The sequence below is a fragment of the Sorex fumeus genome, unplaced genomic scaffold (assembly GCF_029834395.1).
Source record: "Sorex fumeus unplaced genomic scaffold, SorFum_2.1 ptg000198l, whole genome shotgun sequence".
NCBI lineage: Eukaryota > Metazoa > Chordata > Mammalia > Eulipotyphla > Soricidae > Sorex > Sorex fumeus.
In genome coordinates, this window is record NW_026606255.1 from 1,463,362 (window position 1) to 1,488,257 (window position 24,896).

General features: G+C 52.3%; 3 protein-coding genes across 7 annotated transcripts in view; all 3 read right to left on the reverse strand.

Annotated features, from left to right (window-relative positions):
• The window catches only part of ARHGEF12 (Rho guanine nucleotide exchange factor 12), a 138,708-nt gene extending 134,535 nt beyond the window's left edge, over window positions 1-4,173 (reverse strand). For all 3 annotated transcript variants that reach the window (XM_056108184.1, XM_056108185.1, XM_056108183.1), the window contains exon 1: window positions 4,049-4,173. In XM_056108184.1, coding sequence (XP_055964159.1) covers window positions 4,049-4,080 — 32 coding nt within the window. In that variant the 5' untranslated portion in view covers window positions 4,081-4,173. The remainder of the gene's footprint in view (window positions 1-4,048) is intronic.
• Window positions 4,174-9,608: 5,435 nt separating this feature from the next.
• Window positions 9,609-16,440, reverse strand: TLCD5 (TLC domain containing 5). Of its 3 annotated transcripts, none has more exons than XM_056108179.1 (3): window positions 16,350-16,427; window positions 13,478-13,677; window positions 9,609-10,191 (listed from the first exon to the last, which is right to left on the reverse strand). In XM_056108179.1, the coding sequence occupies exons 2-3, from the start codon at window positions 13,674-13,676 to the stop codon at window positions 9,653-9,655; spliced, it is 738 nt and encodes a 245-aa protein (XP_055964154.1). In that variant the 5' UTR covers window position 13,677; window positions 16,350-16,427; the 3' UTR covers window positions 9,609-9,652. The 3 variants fall into 3 exon arrangements, with proteins under 3 accessions (XP_055964154.1, XP_055964155.1, XP_055964156.1); XM_056108180.1 differs by having other exon boundaries at window positions 9,613-10,191; window positions 13,478-13,652; window positions 16,350-16,440; XM_056108181.1 differs by having other exon boundaries at window positions 9,613-10,191; window positions 13,478-13,592; window positions 16,350-16,375.
• Window positions 16,441-20,576: 4,136 nt separating this feature from the next.
• POU2F3 (POU class 2 homeobox 3) overlaps window positions 20,577-24,896 on the reverse strand; it is a 75,240-nt gene continuing 70,920 nt past the window's right edge. The window contains exons 12-13 of the mRNA XM_056108182.1: window positions 22,531-22,660; window positions 20,577-20,905 (exon numbers count right to left, since the gene is read on the reverse strand). Coding sequence (XP_055964157.1) covers window positions 20,866-20,905; window positions 22,531-22,660 — 170 coding nt within the window. The 3' untranslated portion in view covers window positions 20,577-20,865. The remainder of the gene's footprint in view (window positions 20,906-22,530; window positions 22,661-24,896) is intronic.

Sequence of the window (24,896 nt, forward strand, 5' to 3'; positions counted from 1 at the left end):
GCCCTCCCCAATCTCAACTCTGTACTTACCAAATGACTAGTTTTACAAGCAAATGTCACTAATAATTCACCTTACAGGTGACTCAGGTAACCCTGAAAACAGCAACACACAGCAAGTTTATTTGCTTTTTGGCATTGGGGTGTTGGCAATCGACAAGTGCCCCACATGTGCAAGGCAAGCGCTCTGCTACACTGAGCCACATCCCCAGCTTCTTATTTTGCTGTTAAGTCAAACACACACAGGCGAGGAAACTGCACCAAGACTGTAAATGTCAACACGACTGTAAACAGATTACCTTCACTCTAACAATTCTTAAAAGCATTATGCTGTAACTCTGACAAAAAAGTTAAGAAAACTAATGAAAACACAAATTATTGGCGTATGAATATTACACCAAGAATGAATTCAAAGCCCCAGCCCACAGAAAGAGTCATCTCTCCTCCTACCTCTCAGAAAAAACTCCTAATGTCAAGAGGACCCCTAAAACACTCAAAGAAAAAAAGACAAGCAACCAAGAGGACTGGAAACAATGAGGCTATATTTTAGAACCCACTGTAACAATAAACGCAAATGGAAAAGCAACCTCAGAAAACTAGTCACAGAAGCTACAAAGAGACTGGATGAATTCGGAAGTTAGACTTTCTAAAAAACTGATCACATATAGGAAGTAAATAGCTACCTCAAAGATAGTTTGGGTTTTAAACTGATGATTATGCCTTTTCAAAGGGGAGCAGACGGAATGGGAGTTCTGCAGAGCAAAAAATGAAAAGGAAGAACAAGGAGTAAATGAATGTGTTAATTTAACTGCAAAATAATAACAGGATATAACAAAGTTCTGAGTATCCAAAGTGACCAATCAGAGCCTAAACATAGCTGAATTCCATCCCAGCCCCAGCACGTCCCTAACACAAGAATAAAACCCTTCTTATCTTGTTCAGCCATGTGTCGCCTGCCACAACTGCAAAACAGAACAACGCCCAAAACCAGCTAGTCTGATTTCAACTGAAGACAGACAGACTCTGTAGTCAGAAGCACCACAATGAAAGAACTCTAACTCACACAGCTGGCCTGGTGGCTCTGCGCACTCTACAAAACAAAGCCACACCACACACAGTACTTCAAACTTAAAAGCATCTTTACAGAGCTACAGTGGCACTGTTAATTTGCTAATCACGCGAGAATCAGCAAAATATACCTTAGAGGACCCTGGAGCTGTAGAGTGAGGGTGGAGGCTAAACGAGGGCGGGAAAGAGTTAGGAATTAGTCTGCGCTCTACAAGGATACTCAGCCGCAGTAATAATAGTAAACCAGTACTTCCAGATTTCACCTACACAGATACTCAAATCAAGGACAACTGCTTTGGGCCAGGAACAAAACTCTGTGATGAAGCCCTGAATCTGAGGCCTTAGGTTGGATCACCAGCTCTACCAAATAGCAAATGAATGCCTGATATATAGATATATAATCCATTGAGAAATGCCTAAGAAAAACTCAGTGGTAACTGATCTAAACTCAACCCTGTTTAAAAAAAAAAAAATATATATATATATAGTGTACATATATATATATGGCAGTAAATTCCTAAGAATCAGGTATTTCTACTGTCTCAGCATTTTAAGGTTTTATTCTTCAAAAAAAGGTAAAATCAGAAAGCACCTGAAATACTTCAAAGATATTAATACCGTAACTAGCTGGAGCAATAGCACAGCAGGTAGGGCATTTGCCTTGCACGCAGCCGACGCCGGGTTCAATTCCCAGCATCCCACAGGGTCCCCCAAGCACCACCAGGAGTAATTCCTGAGCGCATGAGCCAGGAGTAACCTCTGTGCATCGCCGGGTGTGACCCAAAAAGGAAAAAAAAAGAAAAGATATTAATACCCCAATCAATCTGCCTATTTTGTTGTACTTACAAAACTCACCTTTTCATTCTTTGTTGCCAAGCCTTATGACTGGCAAAGAGACATTAATTGCATATTTAATGCATATTTATCTAAATTATTAAAAGGCTACAAACCCCAAAATTGTATTTTCCAATTTTGGGGTTTCCAATACTCTCTTTCCAATTTTGGAGAGAGAGTACAGGGGGAAAGGCACACCGAAGGGGCTTGCACACCAAAGACCTGTGTTCAATCCACTGCACCTCATTATGTTCCCGGAGCCCCTTCAGAAGCGATCCCTGAGCACAGCCCCAAAACAAACAAAATAAAAACAAAAATAATTTAGGAAGGTGAGAAAAAAGTCTGAAAAGCAAAGAGGAAAATAAGGCATCCAAGGGAGACTTTTAGGTGGTTTATGTGGAAAGAGTTGATGACCCTATGTTCTTTTCCTATAAAAGGAAGCACCCTTCATCCCAATGAAAATTACCAACAACACACCAGTTCCTAATACAACAGTGTCTGTAAGCTCAACAGAAAGGGCAGGAACTGACTGAGCCAGAAAAACAATCACAGCAAAAGTGACTTCTCAGAGGCAAAATACTTGGGGGGGGGCGTGGGTAGCAGTAATGAAAGGAGGAAACTAGAAGCCAAGATAAGCATGGTTGTTACTCAGGTTAAGCGGACCTCAAAAGAGTTGAAAAGGAATTCATTGAGAGGGCCCACCCAGAAGTACCGGGCACTTCCAGAGTGGCCCTGGGAGTCCCCCCACCCTCCACTGTGCCACAGCAGCACCACATCCGGGAGCCAAGGAGCCATTTGGCTCTGTGGCCAAGAGTCGCCATCAGTGGCCTCCGAGCCCCTGACCACCACTTAAGAAGCGCCTCAAAAGAATCCAAGGGGAGTTGGAGCAATAGCACAGCGGGTAGGGCGACCCGGGTTCGATTCCCAGCATCCCATATGGTCCCCTGAGCACTGCCAGGGGTGATTCCTGAGTGCAGAGCCAGGAGGAGCCCCTGTGCATCGCCGGGTGTGACCCAAAAAGCCAAAAAAAAAGAAAAAAAGAATCCTAGGAAGATCCAGGAGACAGACCCAGGAACTGTCCTGATGGCCCCCTGCACTGCCAGGTCCGAACAGCACAAGTCCGGCCAGTCTGAGCAATCCCGGCCCGGCCGAGTACAGCCCCCCAAGAGCCTCCCCGCAGCGCCAGTTTAAAGGGACCTTTTTTTTTGAAGGGCACACAAAGAACAAGTATAGTTTAAATGTATAATGGAATCTTTTAGGTGACCATGCATGTGACACTGGACAGCATCAACAGGAAGAGGAAGTTCAGTTTCTGGAGAAGCTGTTATGGTCCGATAATGGAATCTGTCCCTTTCAAAATCAACAAACCGCTCTTACAATTGGGTGAAAACTCTTGCAAGGAAAGCGAACCGTTTTCTGCAAGAAGGCCATGGCTTGGCTTCCTGATACGACTCTTGGATCACACTTTTCTTTTTTTTAAATGATGGAAGAGTTTGAAAATGAACTTTATAAAAAAAAAGAGAGAGAGAGAGAGCCTGACTAGAAATCAAGAGATCGGGATACCATTATCAAAATCGGGGGGAATCAAGAGCATGTATCAGAAAACTCAGATTAAAAAAAAAAAAAAAACAAGCCAGGCATCAATCGATCCATCCCTCGAACCTCACAGCCCAAAGAACGAGCGTCAAGGAATTCCCGTCGGCCACTCGAAGGCTCCGCTCGGCTCCGAGGCGCCGCGAAGAGCCCGAAACTCCAGCGACTCACCTGCCACTCGGAGCCCCCAGCCCGGGGAGCGGCCCCGGGAGCAAGTTCCCGGGGACGTCGAGGACCCCCGCACCCCACGGCCCGATCGGGCTCCCCACCCAGCCGGCGCGCTTCCGCCCCTCGCGTGTTTTGGTTTTCAGTGTGAAAACAAGCCCTCCCCCCAAAAAATAAAAACAGAAACTTTCTTTCTTCTTCTTCTTCTTCCCCCTTTCCTCCACAACGCGGCTCTTCGCTCCCGGCCCTCGCCGGGACGCGCGAGGGAGGCCGGGGGGGGGGGGGGGCGGGGGGGGGACGTCCGTCAGTCCCGCGGCGAGGCGACCCCCCCCACCCCCGCAACCCGCGCCCGGCGCGACCGTCGACCGCCGCGGCGGGGGGCGCGGACCCACCTGTCGGGGAGAGTCGGCTGTGTGCCACTCATTGGGCCCTTGGCGCGAGGTCCTCGTCTCTAGCCAACTCGCTCCGCGGTCAGGCCCGACTCGGCCGCGCGCCGCCGGCTCCGGCTCCGGCTCCGCGCTCCATGCGCTCATCGAGGGCGTCCGGCGCGGGGGTCGCGGCGGGGGGCGCGGCGGGGACCGGCGGCCTCTAGCTGGGGCAACTGCGGGCGGCGCGGGGCCGCCGCCTCGGCCGCGTCGCGGGCGGCCCCATGGCCCGCCCCGGGCTGACAGGAACGCGCGGTCCGAGTCGCTCAGCGCCGCGCGCCGCCCCGCATCCCTCGCGGGCCTCCCCGACGGCGCCTCAGCCGGCTGCTCGCGGCGCTCGGGCGGTGCGGGCGGGCGGCGGTGCGGGCGGGCCCGGCCTGCGGGCGGCGGAGGCGGCGGCGGCGGCGGCTGCGGCGGCGGCGGCTGAGGCGGCGGCGGCGCGCGGGACCGGCTGGCCGGCTTCTCGGGAGCGCGCGCACGCGCGAGCGCGCGCGGGGCGGCCAGCGGGGGACGCGCGAGCCTCGCCGGCTCTCGCGAGCACGCGCGCGCGCGCGGGTTCCGGTTCCGGTTCTGGCGCCCGGGCCGCGGCCAGCGCCGGCTCGCCCGCCCCGCCCCTCCCCTCCCCTCCCCTCCCCTCCCCCGCCGGCGCTCGGGGCCTCCGGGAAGCCGCCTCACGCGGGATCCCTCCGCGCTCCCGGTCGCCCTGGCGCCTCCCCTCGCGCGGCGGACCCCTCCGCCGAGTGGGGGCGGAGGGGGCTCGCGGGGGCCGGAAAAGTAGTCCTGCGGGGAGCCGGGAATCCCACCGGCGCGCGGCGTGATGGACCGGGCCGCGTGGGCCCTGCCGAGCCCGTGGGGGCCGGGGAGGACAAGCCGCCAGCCCTGGAAACTTGGGCTCCCTCGGGAAGGGCACTTTGTGCGCCTCGTTTTTTACACTCTGCACGTCTCGACGTGCTGGGCTGGCCCGTGGCTGCGACCCCGGCTCGGGCCCGCCCCTCCTCCTCTCCTCCTCCTCCTCCTCCTGGAGCTCCAGCGGGGGGCATCTGGATCGCACCTGCTGGGCCGGGTGGGGGGACGAGGCTCCCGGGAGTCTTGGGGGGCCCAGGGCTTTCGGGGCTGCAGACAAAGCTGGGGAACAGGGCGGGAGCCGCGGCCACGGTTTCTGCATCGTGCCAAGCGGAGAAGAACGTGGTGCGTGCCGCCGCGATCGCGGCTGGCCGCGGAATGGGACGGGAGTCGAAAATCGCACGCATTGGCCCAGCAGCACTGCCCTGCCTGCCGTCCGCACAGTCCTCAGCTGTTTCTGACGCCGTTTTCCCTTTCTTGCTCCCCCCCCCAGCCCCCCTTGCCAAAGCCACGGCGCTGGCCCTCTTGTCCCCTCGTGCATCGTTCGGCGGGGTAGCAGTTCATGGAGCACGCGAGTGGAGGCCCTGCGTCCCACCCGCGGGCACCTCGTGGCCAGTGCTCGATCCAAGGATTTCCAGACTTTCTGAGGACTGTGTCTGAGGTGCGGTAAACGGCGGTCCAACTTTTTATGGAAATCAAGTGGCAAAGTTAAATCGAACAAACGTGGATTTGGAGAGGGGCAACAATTACCCTTAACAATACTGTTTCTAAAAGTCAATCCGCAACAGTTTACGAAAGGATCATTATCCCTGAATAGATGTATGAGCTAACTAACGTTAGATCGGGGTAAAGAAAAAGGGGGGGAGGAAATTAACCGAGGCCAAAGATGACTCCTTATTGCATGATTTTTTTTTTAAGTTCAGGGCACAGCCAACTAATTTTGTAATGTTTATTTTGGGAAAGAATAGAAGCAGATAAGGGTTACAAACCACTCTCCTAAAGATCAGACCAGGACACAATGCCACCTGCTGGTGTACCCAGACATGACAATTTCATCCCGAAAACTTTATTATATTGCATGTTTTCTACATGCAACTGGGAAAGCACCCCAGACATCTCTATAATCGGCCCAAATGGCAACCTTATTCCCCAACCGAATTTTAAAACATACTATATGCACGTTTATGCTATTCAAGTAGTTTTGCCGCTAGTATCAAAGCAGTCGGACTCAATGACTCATCAAATCATGCATTTTAAAAATAAGTTCCTGTCTTCCCTTTAAGAATGCCTCAATACTTCAGCTTCAGAAATAAAACAAACTGGGGAAGTTCTTAATTCACCTTCTCTTCCTTGCATACAAAACCTCTTGGCAGGCTGCTTTCAAGATCTTTCCAAAATTCAACAGACCCAAAGTCCTAGCAGGAGCAAAGGAGGCCTTTGCTGGGAAAGCTTCTGAAGATGGTAAGCAAAGGACTTAATTAAGCCAGTCACTATTCATTCCAGAACGATTTTTTTTTCATGATGAAACTCTTTTATTGTTCACCCACAAAGCCCCAATGGGGAAAACATCCCCAAAGTCCTAGTTGATGATAGCTCTAGAATGTTCTAAAGGCACCACCTATAGAATGCCTTTAGAGGCACTTTTCCTTGTAAGTAGAACAAACTGCTCAGTCATTGGTACTTTAGAAGAATAACAAAAAACAGCTTCATCCACTCACACTGAGGTTTTCCAAAGCCGGTGACTGTAAATCCCATTTCACCCCCTGGCCCAGCCTTTCCAGCGGCTTAACAAACTCACTCTTCCGCTGTTGTAGGCGTTTCAAGGATGGTTCTGTTTTGTTGTGGGGAGCTTTGGGCCACACCTGGTGTCAGTCAATGGCTATTACCAATGGTGCTAAGGAGTGACCCCTGGTGGTGTTTGGGGGAACAATAGATGATGCCCGGGATTGAACCCAGATTGGCCACACGCCAGGCCAAGGCCTTAACCCCTGCCCTATCCTGCCACGCTAACGTAGTTCTGAAGAGAACCAAAGACCCTCCCTTTGGGAAGCCTGTGCCATAGCATTTTATTCAGGGCAGCTGTCCAAGCAGGGGACAGCTGGGCAGGGGAAAGATGTTCCCCTCCCTCGGCAAACTTTCTGTATAGTTTTATACTGCCCTACCTCGAACCCCCAAGTGGTCAAATTAGGGTGGCTGATGAGAAGCAACAGGTGAGAGGTATTTGCCAATAGCTATAAATATAGGTCAATAGGCCAAAAGATTTTTTTTTCACTTCAAATTTATAGCAAAGATAGAAAGGTGGACTCTGGTTAGGGTTTTTTTTCTCCAGTTTATTTCTATAAAATTTAGTACAAATGATATTGAAGTATAAATCCTTCTCGAGCAATATTATTACACAGTAATCTGTATGCAAATGAGCACTTCATTCTGTCGGTCCATACTGCATGTTAATGAGCCCTTCATTTTGCCAGTGACAATTCAGCCTCTGGACTGCTGAGTCATCTTCATTTCACTCAGAAGTGGTGCAGCCTTTGCAAGTGTCCTGCAAAGTTAGCTACTTGTAGCATCATGAAGAACTGAAGCAAAGTCTCTCACCGCAGAGATTTCTACATATTCAAAACCCAGAGGGACTGTGTGTGTCCCCCACCCCCCCAAGTGTGGATCTGTCGGCCCTTGGCTTCTACAGAGTGAGGAGAAAAGAATTGGTCCCAGATCAGGCCTATTCCTTTGTCTGGTACGGAACAGGCTGCTCTGTACCAAAATTCAAGAGCCAGCTTTTTCTTTTTTCTTTTTTTGAGGTTCACGTGCCAAGATACTCTTTTCCACTTGGCTCCTGTTAAATATCAGCGCTCCCCAGTGCCCTACTTTGGCCAGAGCTTTGTTGGAAAGGTGCTAATTCGTGTTTCAGACACACCAATGAGAGCGGGGAGGAAAGTGCTCACCCATCAGATGAGTCTCATGTCCAGCAAAACTCGACCCCAAGGGACAGTCAGTCCTCCGGGATGTTACTCCCGTGCTCCTTGTATTACTTCCCCAAGAGCAAAAGTAACACGCTGTGGTCACTCATGCCTGTGATCACGCATGCCTGGCCAGCGCCATCTCTTTCCAAAATCACAGGCTCGTATGACACACAGCCCTCCAATGGGCCAACACTTCCCGCTGACCTTCAGAACCTGGACCTCAATAGCCCTGTCCACTAGCAATCCCGCTGAGCTGTGCCATCGTCACTGGTTCCCACAATAGAACCCAATAAAATTTAACAAACCACAAGAACATTCAGAAATACAGAAATAAATAAAGACATCAATTTTTTTCCTGAAAATTCAGACCACACTAATGCCCTTCATTAATAAAAGCCCCTGCCCTGGCACCATGCAGGCCTCAAGGAGCATTTCCTTCATTTCCCACAGGGTTGGGTAAAGAGGTGACCTGCCCCCAAGGACCAGGCCAGTGAGGAACTAAAGGGGTGACAAGACCCCGGGAATCTTGGTCCGAAGCCCCAGGGGTCTCGGCTTACAGTCTCATCCTCCCTCGGTGAGACTCTGAGAAGTCTGAGAAATGTTTCATTTTGTTTTTCCTCTGGAGGTGAGAATCACCTCGTTGTAATATTCTTTATCCCTTAGGCGTCCTGATCTATCAGAGAAAAAGAAAAAAGGCTGAAGAGGGAGTGTTTTCCTCAGTGTTCTTTGAGGGAAAAAAAAATCCTCAGGAGCCTCGTCACTCAGAGGCCGGAACCCTGGATCTTTGGTGCGAGTTCGCAAGTGTGCAGAGCGGAGCTGAAACCTGAACCGCCACTGAGAACACAGCGGAATCTGCAGGGTAAATCCCTGTGGAATTTAGCCACGGCCTCTCATGCCTGGGAGATTAATGCACAAAAGCCCTGAGAACTGGCATCGTCTTTCTGCTGGGGCAGAACCCACACAACAGGACCCAGCAATGGCCTGTCCCTGGGTCCCCCATCTCGGGACCAAGCCGGGCTCTGCAGAGGGCCCAGGGTAGCTGGGTCCTCACATAGGGCTGCTGGCAAGACCAGCCCATGGCTGACATCTGGGAACTGAAATGTCCAAAGAGCTCCTGTGAGAAGTGCCTGAAGGACCCAGTCACTGGCTTCCTGCGGGGACTCGGGCCTTTGGCTATCTGAGCCACCCACAGGACGGGCTCACTCACACTGCCTCAAACACCTGCTTCTGGAACCTAACGTGAACTGTGTGCAACCCTGAGGCAGCTGGGCCTGGACTCCCAAAGCTTCCCTGGGCCCTGCCCAGGTGCCTTTCCTACTACTCAGCTGTCTCATTCTCAGAAGTCAAAGCCCAGCCTAGAGTGGGCGGCCCTGACTCCCCGCACATGGTGGGACTGGCTAAACTCAAGTAAGACCTCTCTCCCATGTGCCTCCGTTTCCTGGCACCCTGCTCCCATCCTCCGCGGCCCGTTTCACATCAACACATCGCATGCCCGGATCCCATGCTCAGAGAACCCAAGGCATGAGTCCCCTTGGGAAGCCCCTAAGGAGAGACAGGCAGTGCTCTCTGAGTTCGGAGCCCCTCCCCTCCACTGGATCACCCTTGCCCCTGGGCAGTGCCAGTTCGATACTACTTCTGGGGACACCGCTCCGAGCCCCGCACCGGTGGCCACGTGGCACCGGGGAGGCTGAAGGCCAAGTCTGTCCTCAGCAGCACCGGGCCACCAGCACTGTATTTGCGCCCTGGTCCCGCCGGGGAGGCCCCTCCGCTAGTGCGCCTTGAGGTGTCCGTTGTGCGGGTGCGCGCGCTCCTCGCTCCGCCGGCCCCTCCACGCGCGGTACTTCTTGACGCTCTTCCTCCAGGCGAAGCGCCAGATGCTCACCATGAAGCACCAGGACACGGCGTACATGGCCACGCCGCCCGCCTTCACGAACCAGCGGGGCTTGGGCGAGGCCAGCTCGGAGAGCAGCAGGCGGGCGCCCACGCCGATGCGCACGCCCGTGAACAGCGCCACGAACAGGACGTCCACCACGTCGCCCGCGAAGCTGTGGTAGTGGCCCGTCTCGCGCAGGAACCAGCGCAGCTGCAGCAGCGGGTTGGTGATCTCGCTGCCGAAGAGCACGGCGTTGACCTCGGTGCCCGACTCGCCCAGCGCCAGCGCCATGGCGATGCCCAGGATGCTCAGGGTGTGGTGCGCCAGCATCAGCGGCCCCTCGGAGCCGAAGTACACGCACCAGCCCAGGTCGAAGATGAAGTAGCCCAGCGTGAGGCACAGCACGTGCACCTGCAGGGGGGTGTTGGGGGCGCCTAGGAAGAAGGCCAGACCACAGGACTGAGTGCCCAGGGACCCCGCAGCCCTGCACGCGCACGCGCGCACACACACACACACCTCACAGGCATCCCAGATCGCTAAGCTCTCAAACTTGGTGAGAATCACCAAAAAAAAAAAACCAGAAAAACATTGCTTTCTGACCGTCCACCCAGGGCTGAAATCTAAAACGGGGGTCTTGAGGGGCCGGAGCAATAGTACAGAGGGTAGGGCGTTTGCCTTGCACGCAGCCGACCGGAGTTCCATCCCCAGCATCCCATAGGGTCTCCCCAGCACCGCCAGGAGTGATTCCTGAATGCAGAGCCAGGAGTAACCCCTGACCTGAGCATGGCTGGGTGTGACCCAAAAAGCAAAAAATAAAATAAAATGAGGGTCTTGATCAAGCCATACTGAAATCCGGCTCTGCTGAATCAGATCTCCAGGAGGGCCTGACACCCAGAAGGACCTCAGTGCCCTCGAGACAGAGAGAACGGCTTGTCAGAGTATTTTCATCCTATTCAAATCCTGCAGTCTAGACTGGGGAGACAGTACAGGAGGAAGTACAGTGCTTCCTTGCATGAGGCAGTTCTGGTTCCCATCCCTTCCCCCACCAGCCTCTCCCCAGTACTGTTAGGGGTCACTCCTGAACAGAGTCAGGAATAGCCTCGAAGCACTTAGATTCCCAAATAAAACAAAATCCTAGACACTTTTTATTTTTCCTTTCTCCAACCAACAGTCTTTCTCCAAACTCTCTAATTCTGTCCCAAATGTCAGACTGATTCTTTAGCTTCATGGGTTACAAAATTAACCCATTTTGAAAGCAGACTCCAGGAGGAACCCCAGAAGTTAGTATGTTTCCATGTCCACATGCCTTGCATGTGGAAGACACTGGGTTCAACTCCTAGTACCACAATTAAAAATAATTTTTTAAGGAGTTGTGGAATTTTTAAAAACTCATATTCTAAAGGTCTGGAGGGACTTAGTTATTTCTCTCCAAAATCCATATGCTGAAATCCCGACCTTCATCAACTTCAGTATCTCAGAATGCAACTCTATTTGGAACAGGGCCTTGGAGAGGTAATTAAGTTACAAGGAGGTGGCAATCAATACGTCCGGTGTCCTTATCAAACAAGATAAAGACAGAGGTACAAAGGGACAACGGTGTGCGACAGGAAGGCAGTTGTCTGCAAGCCTGGCAGTGACATGTGACAGAAAAATGAGCTAGCTGGTATCTTGATTTATTTGGGCCTTTCCAACTCCAGAACTTTTTTTTTTTCTTTTGGTTTTTTTGAGCCACTCCCAGCTCAGTGCTTGGGGGGACTCGCAAAGGTATCTGGAGGACCATGCAGTGCCAGGGACTGGAGCCTGACTCTAAGGTTCCCACGTGCACAGCCTGCATTCCAGGCCGGGGAACCCTCTCCACATCCCTGTGTCTGCCCCGACTGTGTGTGGTTACGGCAGACTCCGGGAAGTGGTTCAAGGGGATGTCATGTTTATAGCCTAAGAAGGTAATCTTCCACATACATCACATCTTGGAAAGTCTACTGCTGCCCCACATAGTGAGACACTGGTGAAATAAAATATTTCAACGCCTACCACACAATAGAACAAAAGTATTAAGGATGGGCCTGTAGTGATAGTACAGCACCAGGTAGGATGCTTGCATGGCACACAGGTAGCCAACCTGGGTTGGATCCCTGGAAATCCAGATGGTCCTCCGAGCCCTGCCAGGAGTGATCCCTGAGTACAGGAATAAGCCTTTAGCACCACCAAAAAAATAAATAAATAAATAAATAAATAAAAAACAAAACAAAGCAAAAAAAAAAAAAACCCAAAAACACCAGAAACAAAACAAAGAAAAAGAAAAAGACAGAAAGGAAAATTGGGTTACAGAGACAGAAACATGATTTTTTTAAATATATATGATTGACGGGGCTGGAGCGATAGCACAGCGGGTAGGGCGTTTGCCTTGCACGCGGCCAAGCCGGGTTCGATTCCCAGCATCCCATATGGTCCCCTGAACACCGGCCAGGAGTAACTCCTGAGTGCAAAGCCAGGAGTAACCCCTGAGCATTGCCGGTTGTGACCCAAAAAAACAAAATAAATAAATAAAATATATATATATATATATATGATCGAGTAAAAATGACAGATTACCAAAGAGAATATATAATGTGATTCATTTCAGTTGGTCTGGGAATGCCAGGGGAAGATTCAGAAATGGCTCTGGGTTCTGTATATCTAAAAGATTTATAAAATCATGAGCATTTTAGGATTTGTTTTTAAAGTAGAGAATTAAGGTGAGGGTTGAGTTCAGGCCTTGTATGTGTGAGGCCCCGGGTATGTGTTCAAGCCTTGTATGTGTTTAAGCCCCAGTACTACAAAAGAATAAATAAATAAATAAAAGAAAAAATAAAAGAGAGTTAAGAAACAGAATGGCCAGTGTATCCAAGACCGGGGTAACAACAAAAAAGGTAAAGAGATCTTTCCTAATACCACTTGTAATTATTCTTCAGTAGGGTACACATTCTATAAAGAAGCCCCATCTTGGGGACTGGAGCGGTACAGCAGGTAGGCTCTTGCCTTGCGTGTAGCTGACCCAGGTTCGATCCCCAGAATCCCATATGGTCCCTGAGCACCACCAGAAGTAATTCCTGGACATAGAATCAGGAGTAAGTTCTGAGCACCTCCAGGTGTGCCCCTCTTTTCCCCCCCACCAAAAAAAAAGTCTCTTCTTAAACTGCTCCCAAAACATAAAGTAACAAAATAGGAGACTAACACACAAGAATGGCCGAGATTAGTACCAGGAATTTTGCTCCATGGCTTGGAGGCCAGCCACACATGCTAGGGGAAAAGGCAGCTCAGAGAGAGAAGGGAGCACCAAATAAAGGATGTTGGGAGGATCCTCCCAGGATGGGAGAAGCATGCTGAAAGTAGACTATAGACCAAACATGATTGTCCCCATTGCCTCTTTTGCAAACCACAACACCCAATAAGAGAGAGAGAACAAAAGGGAATGCCCTGCCACAGAGGCAGGGTGGGATGGGGAGGATGGGGGGTGGGAGGGATACTGGGATCTGTGGTGGTGGGAAATGGGCAGTGGTGGAAGGATGGGTACTTGATCATTGTATAATTGAAACCCAAGCACAAAATTTGTAAGTCTACAATTGTACCTCACGGTGTCTCACTAATAAAAATTTTTAAAAATTTTTTTAAAATAAAATAAACCGCTCCCAAATCATAAGCCCATGATCAGTGAGGGGCTTTTGTTCTTCTCTCACCTACCTGGGTGGGTGAATGGCCAGGGGCCATCGATGAAGCCAATATATGCCGAGAGACCAATGGAGAGGACTCCGTGAGTGAAGGTGACGAGCCGGCAGCTCCACTCATAGCCCCGGTTCTTATTCAGACGGCAGAAAGAAGCGTAGAGTGAGAGCCAGACCCCCAGGCTGCACAGTACCTGCAGACACAGAGCTAATGCCATCCTAGGAGGAAAGACCAAGACCAGAGACACAGGATGCACCCTGAGAGACCAGCCTCGGGCGGCTGCCTGTGCTTCTCCAGGGAAACAGTTCCAGTGCCTTGCCTCTACTTTTGAGGCGCCCAGCAAGAAGTTCCCATAGTTCAGTGGGGCTGTGTGGCCCTCCCAGGCGCCTGGCAAAATAGGAGGGCCAGTGGGCAACAAAGTTCCAGGCTTGTGTGCTAGCTCCCGGGCTGCCTCCTGGACCGTGCTGTGATAATAAGTCCACATGGAGGAAAACCCTCACTGCGGCCGCTGCCCTTGGACAACGGTACCCAATCTACGGAAGGCATGTATGACACATCATACCATCTCATTTCAAAAATCTCAACGAGTGCTTGTGACAAAAACCCCTCCACTCATGGTGTCTGCACCAAAACACATGCCATGAGGCAGTTTGATGCATTTAAAACTGACACTACAGTCAGAGTGATCGTACAGTGGGGAGGGCATTTGCCTTGCATGCAGCCCATCCAGGTTCAATCCCCAGCATCCCATATGGTCCCCCGAGCACCGCCAAGAGTAATTTCTGAGTGCAGAGCCAGGAGGAACCCCCGAGCATCGCCGGGTGTGACCCAAAAAGCAAAAAAAAAAAAAAAAAAACTGCCACTAAACTGAAGTTTAGGTTTAGGTCACCGGTTTAATCAGTCAACATCGAAACTTGAGGTTATCCTAAATATAGAACGAAACAAAAAGTCCAGATAGCTCAGGAGACAAAACTTAATGAAAACACAAAATAAAAATTTTTTGGTTTGTTTTTTGGCTCATTGAGTTCCGTGCACGGGGGACCATTCAGTGTGGGTGAAGGAACAGGCAAAGCAAAGGCCTTAACCCTCTCTGGTCCCCAAAACCCTAGTTCTCTTTAGTTCTGAAATGTATCTCAAAGACCGGTCAAAAGGGAACCAGAGGATTCTGAGGGTCAAGAGGGAAGTTTTTGTTGAGACATAAAAATAGCTTTAGGGCGGGGATGTGGCTTGCCCCGAGTGCATGCCTTAATATGTGTCAGGCCCTGGGTTCCCTCCCTGGCATGGGGTGGGGGGGTGGGGGAGGGATGAACCTTTAAGGCACTTAATTTAGTTAAAAATAAAACAAAGTCAGAAAGCTACTTTGAATTTTTTAACTGGTTATAAATATATCAGAACAAGTACTGTTGTCGCTGAGTCAATTAAGTTCTATCAGACTAAAGCCTAAAAATAGCCACCGTGTTGTTATTAATATTCATCAGCTCCTCTTTAGAAAGTACAAATAAAAAAGCCAAAAATATTTCAGATATCTGTCTCATCTCAGCAGGAATTTTTTTTCTTTCCTTTTTTTTTTTTTAAACCCAGCTACGCATTGCTTAGCCTTAGTCTGACACATGAAATAGTATCTGTGAACCTGCACCCTTAGGCACGCAAGACACTCCCAAGAATGTCATCCAGAGGGGGCTTGGTGGGGGTCAAGTTCAACACAGCTTTCCTCTAAAGCCAGGGGAGGGAGGAAAAGAGGGAGAGAGGGAAGAAGGGGGGAGGGAAGAAGGAAAGGAGGAAGGAAGGAAGGAAGGAAGGAAGGAAGGAAGGAAGGAAGGAAGGAAGGGAGGAGGGAAGGGCGGGAAGGGAGGGGGGAAGAAAGGAAGGAAGGAAGGAAGGAAGGAAGGAAGGAAGGAAGGAAGGAAGGAAGGGAGGGAGGGAGGAAAGAAGGAGGAAAGGAGGGAGGAAGGGAGGGAAGTAGGGAGGGAGAGGGAGGGAAGTAAGGAGGGAGGGAGAGAGGGAGGAAGGGAGGGAGGGAGAAAGGAAGGAAGGAAGGAAGGAAGGAAGGAAGGAAGGAAGGGGAGGAAAAGAAAGAAAGAAAGAAAGAAAGAAAGAAAGAAAGAAAGAAAGAAAGAAAGAAGAGAGAGAAGGGAGAGAGGAGAGAGGAGAAGAAAGGAAAGTGAGGAAAGAGGAGAGAGAGAGAGAGGAGAGAGAGAGAGGGAGAGAGGGAGAGACATTTAAGAAAGCAGAAGATGCCCACCCGAGTTCCACTTCAGTCTCTGCCCCTAAAAGGTCCTATTCGGTTCTGAGTGAGGCCTTGGACTTTTTTTTTTTAATTAAGAAGTGGAGGTTTAAAAAAAAGAAAGACAGACAGACAAAAAGAGGCTGGAAAATTTCTACCACCCAGTCCCAGTCTTGACAAGGGCTGCCGAGATAAATTCTGCTCAGCGTTGCGGCCGGAATACAAAGTAGCCAGGCGGACACCCGGGCGGCCCCACGCCCGCAGGGTCAGCGGCCAGTAAGCGGATCAGCGGCGGGCCGTGGCCGGGGCAGAGTCCTCTCCGCGCCCTCACGCCCGGCCCCGGCCCCGCGCCCCGCAACCAGCGTTCGCGGGGGCCAGCCCGGGCTCGCCGCCCTCGGCCGGGCCGCCGCCCCTCCCGGGCCCGGGCGCGTCCGTCCTGGGGGTGCGGGCGCGGGGCTGGCGGGGGGCCGAGCCTCCCCGAATTCCGGCCCCGAGCTGGCTCCGCCCGCCGCGGGGCGGTTCCGCCGGGCCCGGGCCCGGGAGCAGGCGGGGCTGGACCGGGGCGCGTCGGGCCCGGGCGCCGGGAGCGCATCTCCCTCGCGCGGGGATGCAGCGGGGTCGCGCGCGGCTCTGCCCACCCCCGCGGCCGCCCGCCCGCCGCCTTACCTGGCCGCGCGGCCCCGCGCGCTCGGGGCCCGGATCCCCGGAGCAGGGAGCAGCAGCGAGGCAGAGAGGCGGCGCGGAGCCGGGGTCTGGGGGCACCTGCTGGCCGGGAGGACGGAGCGCAGAGCCCGCGCGGGACAGGGACGCGGGTGGGGGGACGCCGGTGGGGGACGGAGGGCGCGGATGGAACCCGGTGGTGACGTGAGACCTGGTTTGTTCGATCATCCGTTCGCCCACCCCCGGTAACCAGCGGCTGAGCACCGGCTTGGTCTTTCTCGTCCTGCCTGGGGTCTAGACAGCCCCCCAAACAGCATCCCGGTCGCCAGGGGCTCTCTCAGGCCTGGGAATTCCAACAGATTCCTTCTGCTCTCCACCAGCTTGGCAGGAGGGCACAGGGCTCACCTGGAAACTCAGCTAGGCAAGATAGTACAGCACCTCGGCCTTTGGCCTTGCACGATGTGGTCAAGGGCACCATCCCCTGTGCCCCCTATAGTCCCCGTCTTACAGTCCCAGGAGTTAATTCCTGAGTGCAGAGCCAGGAGTAACGCCTGAGCATCACAGGGTGCACCACCATGGCCCCCTCCAAAAAAAAAAATAGAGTAAGGGAGAAAGTTCCAAGAGCCAAAAGAAAACTGCCAACTTCCACACCAGCACTCAATCATTCACCTTACCCTTTCATCCCATCCCGGGAGAATCAATCCAGCATGATTACTGTGTGTCTTTGGACACCTCACTTAACCTCTCTGTGCCATCGTAGTCTCCTCTCCATAGGTGGGGCAGGAGTAACAGCTATCCTGCAAGTTTATGGCAAAAACCAGACACTGTCCACATGCATAATCCACATGTGTAAAGTGCTTAGAACACAAAGGGAGACTGGAGGTCTGTATTCACGTTAATTACTGGTGTCGCTGTATCTGTTAGAAATAAATCTCCCCTCTGGCTCTGTTGGAATAGCAAGAAACAGGGACTGGGCAGGAACACAGATGCCCACACATGACCCTCGGAACTGGGCAACCCACCACGGAGGGGGCTGAGGGAGGCGGTGTAGGGGGCGCAAGGATCTCGGAAGCTCTTGGACCAATGGGTCATCTCCTTGGACTCTCAGAGCCCTGGTTACTTAAGTGCGGTCCCCGGACCAAAGCTGCCTTTGCAGGGAGGAATATCATTTCAGACCGGAGCCCTGGACCTAACCCAGGGAGGGAGACGCTCCTGAACAGCAGTTTTCATCATCCGCGTCGTCATCATCATCATCATCATCATCAGATTACTCAAGCAGGCTTTCAAGACCCCAAATCCAGCTCACAGCCCAAGGGAATGGGACTTGATCACGCTTTCATGAAGTTCCCCAAGTGACCCCAGTGTGCAGCCACGGCTGAGAGGTCCTGCCAGACACAACTCAAATCAGCATCCCAGAAGCCGAACCGCCTTGTGCTTGGACAAGTGCAAGCGCTTGGCCCAGGGACCGGAGACACAGGACGGCCTTTGCCATCAAATGCATCGCCTGTGCATCTCAACTGTTCCCCCCACTGGCTACTATGGCCACTTCTTTTCCCTTCTAGTATCCGCCTGGAATTTTCTTCTTGCTGCCACTGTTGCGTAGGCACGAACAAGGTGTGAAAGCTTTAAGATGTGAGGGAAAGGGAAGTGACCAGTCTCCTCTCTCCATGGTTTTCTTATCCTTCGGCTTAGCAGGGTTCTCAGGTTTCTGCTTCATTGCCCAGGACTAACTTTATTAAGTTGAAGTCTTTGTGTAGAGTTCCCATTCTACCACATCAGGTCCTTGGCAGTACAGACTCTATTCCCCAGGAAAGTTCTAAGCTGTTTGGGGGAATCGGAGACACAAAGCACTCACCAAAGAATCTGAATAGCAATTATGGGGCCAGAGAGAAAGTACAGGGGTTACGACGCTGCTCTTGAACACAGCTGACCCGGGTTCGATCCTGGAACCCCACATGTAGTTCCCAGGAGCCCCACCAGGAGTGAGCCCTGAACAGAGCCAGGAGGAAGCCCTGAGCCCGCTGAATGTGGCCTCAGAAGCACAGATGGGCATGAAGTGGCCAGGAGTCCTGTCTTTACAGAAGCGCCTGGCAAAGGCCCTGATGTGTCTCTGCTACATCCCTGGTCCCTAGATCGTTTCCTGACATGGTCATTGCCCCAGTAGGTCATCTCCGATTTCACACCATGGAGAACTGGTCTTACTCTGAGCCCCATTCAGACCTCAGAAAGGAGAACTCCTGATTACTCACAGAGAGGTTTCCCACCTCTATCCCACACATGGGCTGAAGTGATAGCACAGCGGTAGGACATTTGCCTTGCACACAGTCAACATGGCCGACCCGAGTTCGATTCCTCTGCCCCTCTCGGAGGGCCCGGCATGCTACCGAGAGTATCTTGCCCACACAGCAAAGCCTGGCAAGCTACCCGTGATGTATGTCAAACACAGTAACAAGTGTCACAATGGATACGTTACTGGGCCCACTTGAGCAAATCGATGAACAACAGGACAGTGACAGTGACAGTGATCCCACACATATTACTACTTCCCACCAATGTTTAATTTGACTGTTTCCCCTTTGTCATGAGGTCTTTGAAGGGCTTTATTTACCTCAGGAATGATAACTATTTAAATATTCATTAGCAAGGGCTGGAGATAGTGGGTAGGGTGCTTGCCTTGCTTGCAATTGACTCAAGTTTGATCCCCAGCATCCCAAATGGTCTCCCAAGCCCTTCCAGAAGTGACCCCTGAGTGCAGAACCAGGAGTGACCCCTGAGCATCACTGGGTATGACCCCCCCCCAAAAAAAATCTCCAAAGGTGCATAAGGTGGGGCTGGAGAGACAGCACAGTGGGCAGGGCGTTTGCCTTGCATGTGGCCGACCCAGGTTAGATTCCCAGCATCCCATATGGTCCCCTGAGCACCACCAGAAATAACTACTGAGTGCAGAGCCAGGAGTAACCCCTGTGCATCGCTGGGTGTGACCCAAAAAGAAAAAAAAAACCAAAGTGCATAAGACTCAGCAAGATTCAAGATAGTTTCCTGTTCCAGATCCCTAGCAGAGTCCCCAGGCCTTCAAAGTCAAGTGCGTGATTACTAAATTCTCCTTTGCTTGCAATGCCAATGGCTTTACATCGTAAGTAATCAATCATTGTCCCTCAGGATCAGCATCCCCCACATCTCCACTCTGCAGAGGCTTTGACCTTCAAGAATTTGCCTTCTCTCACAGAGTGAGGAAACCAAATCCCTCCTTACTCTGTATTCGAGGTAGCTGTCAGCAGGTGAACACGGAACTTTTCCGACCTCTGCTTTAATGCATGCTCTAACACCAGATTGAATGAATGCATTTACCTAAAATATTTTCCCCATCCTATTCCATTCTGTGTACTTCTCTAAATGCCCCCATCCCCAACAAAAGACACAGCACACTCATCTAAACCTCTTCTTAGGAGTAGTGGAATAGTTTATAATGTCATTATACAAATAACAGAGAGATTCTTTTGAACCTCAACATTTTCTTAGATAGGCCATCTTAAAAAAAAAAAAACAGTGACCATTTCCAGAATGGCTTCATCACACTCTGCCCAGGGGCCCCCAGAGGGCACGAGAGAGAAGGTGCCCAAGGAAATCAGCAAACGTTTCCCAGCACATGTGGGGACTCCCACCGCCGCAAGCACAAGCACAGTTTCTCACGCTTTGGTTTTTTGCTTTTGCTTTCCTTCCTTTTTCATTTAAAAGAAGAGAAAATATGGACAGAGACATCTTAGTCACACCTGAGTTAAACATATCGCTGGAAAATTCCACATGAAGGAGAAGAACATAATGCGAAAACCAGGAGGGGTTATATACAAGTGTTCAGGGAGCACGAGAGAAGGTCCAGCGGCGACAGAGGGGTGTCAAGGACATGGGGGAGGGATGAGACTCCTGAGCAGAGGCGGCAAGTCAGAAGACAGAACCGTGAAGGGACTTGCTCTGGAAAGGCGGGCAGGGCTAGCACGGGAAAACGGGCTGAAAGGAACTTTCTGTCAGAAAACTTGGCTGCACAGGACAGAGACAATGAGGCTTTGGTGGAGGCTTCCGACGGAAGGCTTTTCACAGAGTTTAGGATCAGTTCAGAGGACACAGCTAAGTTCAGAGTCAATACCATCATCCCCGCCTCCTGGAGGGTCAGCACCCCAAAACAGGTCTGTCCCCAGAAAGCCCACAGATTTGTGGAAGAATAAGTGCAGGAAATCCTTTCTCAGGAAAGGCTCTGCCTCAGGGAAAGACTCTGAGGAGAAGGCAAGGGCTGAGGCAGGGAGGATGAGGATGTTTGTCCAGAGCGTTGGGGCCTCTGAGCGTGGTGGTTCTGTCACAGCTTGGCTCTTCTGAGGCCCTCGTTCCTGAAGAAGGCAAGTGTTGGGTTCACTGAGGGTGGGGGTTCACGCCCACTCCTCAGAACACGATCTGTCCATACACAGCAGGTGGGCGCCCTCCCTTCCGGGGGGGTGTGGGGCAGGGCGCCATGGCAGAAACTGCTTTGGTCTTAGTGGAGGTAGGTGGGATGATTCCATCGGTACCAAGATCTGGAAGGCAGGATGGAAGGAAGGACACGTCAATGTGAGGCTGAAAATGTGAAGAGGGAAGCGGGGAGTGGAGGTAGAAGCCGCTTTTCTGGGCAGGTGAGAATGTTCTGGAAGCAGATCATGGCAATGATTGCATAACCTCATGAATATACTTTTAAAAAGTCACAAAATGACACCCCTTGTTGTCGTTGCTGTTTGGGGTTTGGGGACCTTGCCCAGCAGTGCTTAGGGGACCATGCGGTATCAGGGATCAAACTCAGGCCTCTTACATGCAAAGCATGGGCCCCAGCCCTTCAAGCTCTCTTCCCCGGAATTATAAACTTTAAGAGACAAATGTTATGGTAGATCAACTACCTTCCAAAATAACTTTAAAATGAGCACTGATGGAGGGATGGATACTCGAACATTATTTGATTGATATGTCATCATGAAAATTTGTAAGTCTGTAACTGTATCTCACGGTGATTCGTTAAAATAATAGATATAATAATTTTAAAAATTCTCACACATGGAAAACTTTTTTTAATATTTTAAAATGTTGGGCTAGAGCGATAGTACAGCGGTAGGACATTTGCCTTGCACGCAGCCAGCCAGGCCGAACCTGGTTTGATTCCTCGAAGAGCCCGGCAAGCTACCGAGAGTGTCTCACCCACATGGCAAAGCCTGGCAAGCTCCCCGTGACATATTCCTAATATGCCAAACACAGTAACAACAAGTCCCAAAATGGAGATGTTACTGGGCCCGCTCGAACAAATCGATGAACAATGGGAGGGCAATATTTGTTTGACAGTTTTTAAAATGTTAGGTTTTGAGCCATGCATAGGAGTGCTTAGGAGTTGCCCTGGCTTTGTACTCCTCCGTCCCTCCTTCCATGGGAGGAGGGCAAAGTGAGGAGCTCCCAGGTTTGGGGGCACAACAATAGTCCCCCAGGGTTGGCTTCCTAAAGGACCTGTACCCATCTAATCCCCCGAGACCCGTCTTTATTTTATTTTATTTTATTTTGCTTTTTGGGTCAGACCCGGCGATGCACAGGGATTACTCCTGGCTCTGCACTCAGGAGTCACTCCTGGCGGTGCTCAGGGGGCCATATGGGATGCTGGGAATCGAACCCGGGTCGGCCGCATGCAAGGCAAATGCCCTACCCACTGTGCTATCTCTCCAGCCCCCCCAGACCCGTCTTTAACCTGTTGTCCAACTTTCCCATCTCTGCTCTGTTGAGACACGGCAGCCCCACGCCCTCAAAAATTCTACAGCCCAGCTCAAGATCCGGGGCCCAGAGGCCACTGTCTCCTCCCCCAGTTACTAGTCTGGACTCAGTCAGAAAACCGTGAGCACAGGGCTCCTGGCCTGAAGGGCAGCACTTCTGGGCTCAGCGAAAGTCCTTCCCACAGGAACATGTGGAAATTTCCATGCTTCGGGAGAGGATGGAAATGTTGGCTGGATCGCCGGTTGACCGGTGGCCTGCCAAGACGGCACAGGGCTGCAGCATCCCCTGTAAGCCCCCTTACTCCCTGGGGAACAAGTCCCACCTGCCTGCCCGCCTCGGTCCCCTCCCTGGCCCCCAACATGCTGCTGTCCACGGCCACCCAACCAGCCCGGCGTCCTGGGCTTCCCCCCCCCCTTACCCTGAAGAGTTAAAACTGGAGGGTGAGTTCAGGGCTGCCTTGGGGTTGCTCTGCGAGGCCGGGGGGCTGCTGGTGGCCAGTCCGGGCGACGAGGGTCTGCTGTGGTTCCCAGGGGAACAGGATGACGTGACTGAGGAGAAGGAGAAGTGATGACGGGGAAACCCGTGACACAGGTCCCCAGAGGCCCCTTGCCCTCTGACCCACCCCCCTCGGCCCCCACCCTCCCGCCCAGCTCCCGCCATCATGAGGGTCCACGCCCTGTCGCCACGGGGGCTCTCCCGGGGCCCAGGCCCTGCAGCAGTGTGGCTGGTTCTGCAAGTTCCAGACTTGCCAAATGGCAGGAGGACGCATGCCAAAACCATCCGACTGTGGGACACACCCAGGGTTGGGCACACACAGCCCGAAGGGGGAGGCTGGAGGGGGCCCGGGTGGGCAGGGGGAGAAGCGCGTGCACGCGCCAGGAAAGGCTCCCACACGGTCTCCTAGAAGGAGCCGGGCCAAGGGGAAGAGACCCCCGGACTCCCGCTGGCCGCCCCGCACCCTCCACTCTTCCCCGCCGCCTCCAGCGTCCCAGGACTCAGGCAAGCTGACGAAATGGGATGTATTTGCATTTCCCAGACAGCGTGCCAGGGAGACGGCGGCGTGCCTGGAGGAACATCCAACCCGGGAGACAGCTTCGAGGGCGCGGGTGCGGCATGCAGGTGTCCTGTCCTGGGTCTGATCCCCCGCACTGCATGGTCTCCTGAGCACGAGGAGCACTGAGCCAGGAGTAGCCCCTGAGCGCCACTGGGTATGGCCCCCCCCAAAGCCAAACCCAAACCATATGAAAACTTAGAGGCTGGGGAGGGGCGGGGTGGGAGAGAGGAAACAGAGAGAGAGAGGACAGGGGGAGTGAGAGAGAAAAAGAGAAAGGAGAGGAGGGAGAGGGAGGAGAGGGAGAGAGGAGAGAGAGGAGGGAGAGAGAGAGGGGAGAGGGAGAGAGGAGAGAGAGAGGAGGGGGAAGAGAGGGAGAGAGAGAGAAGGGGGAGAGAGAGAGGGGGGAGGCGGGAGAGAGAACTCAATGGGCCAAGTGCAAGTTGTGCACAGAGGAGGCCTGGCGTTCAGCCCCATCGCCACAGGGTCCGAGAGATCTGCTGGGAGTAACCTCTGAGCACAGAGCCAGGAGTAGCCCTTGGATGTGACCCCAAACAAACAAAAACAACTATAAATCACTAGTAACCTAGCTCCTTGTGGGAGAGGGGGGTCTCTGAAGAGGGCCGAGGCAGGGCTGGGTGCTGGGAGCTCGCCCTCTGGTTCTCTGAAACTCTGTGGCAGCCTGAAAACAAGACTTCTGCCCACAGAAAGGGGGTTGGAGCCCGTTCGCCCTCCTCCCACATAGCCCACAGGGAGGGCAGCCGGCTTTTGAGATGCTGACACCCTAAATCACTCATTTAAATCATTCTTTCCTTTCTTTCCTTCTTTCTTTTCTTTCTTTTTTTTTTTTTTTTTTGCTTTTGGGTCACACCCAACGATGCTCAGGGGTTCCTCCTGGCTCTGCACTCAGGAATTACTCCTGGTGGTGCTCGGGGGACCATATGGGATGCCTGAGATCAAACCCAGGTCACCCCCCCCACTATACTATCACTCCTTCCTTCCTTCCTTCCTTTCTTTCTTTCTTTCTTTCTTTCTCTTTCTTTCCTTCCTTCCTTCCTTCTTTTTTTTTTTTTTTTTTTTTTTTTTTTGCTTTTTGGGCCACACCCAGCGATGCACAGGGGTTACTCCTGGCTCTGCGCTCAGGAATTACCCCTGGTGGTGCTCAGGGGACCATATGGGATGCTGGGAATTGAACCCGGGTTGGCCGCGTGCAAGGCAAACGCCCTACCCACTGTGCTATTGCTCCAGCCCCCCTTCCTTCCTTCCTTCTTTTTTTCTTTCTTTCTTTCTTTTTTCCTTCCTTTTCTTCTTTTTGTTTTAGGATCATACCAGACTGTGTTCAGGGAGCACTCCTGACGGGCTCGGGGACTACATGAGTTGCCAGGGATCAAACCCAGGTCCACTGCATGCAAAAAACCACACCAGAACCCCACTGTCCTCTCTCTCAGCCATGAAACACTCATTGGGACTTGCCCAACTCAGCCTCTCCCACACTTCCTGGATCCGGAAACCCGTTTCCTCCTGGCACCAAACGTGTTCACCTCTGAAACGTTGGGAGGCTGCCCTCACTAGGTGCCTTTCCAGGCCAAAGTCCGACCCTTTGTGCTTCCTAAATTTATTTGGCCCACCGTGCCCTTTCTAAAGTAAAGTAAAGTAAAGGCCCTCCCGTTGATCATCGATTTGCTCGAGCGGGCCCAGTAACGTCGCCATTGGAGACTTTGTTGTTACTAGTA

What these genes read in the sequence shown, in the direction of transcription:
- TLCD5 (XM_056108179.1), bottom strand. Translation starts at nt 13,676, where the DNA reads ATGGCATTAGCTCTGTGTCTGCAGGTACTGTGCAGCCTGGGGGTCTGG. An exon ending in CTGGCCATTCACCCACCCAG is followed by an intron (nt 10,192 to 13,477) that starts GTAGGTGAGAGA and finishes CCTTCTTCCTAG; the next exon opens with GCGCCCCCAACACCCCCCTG.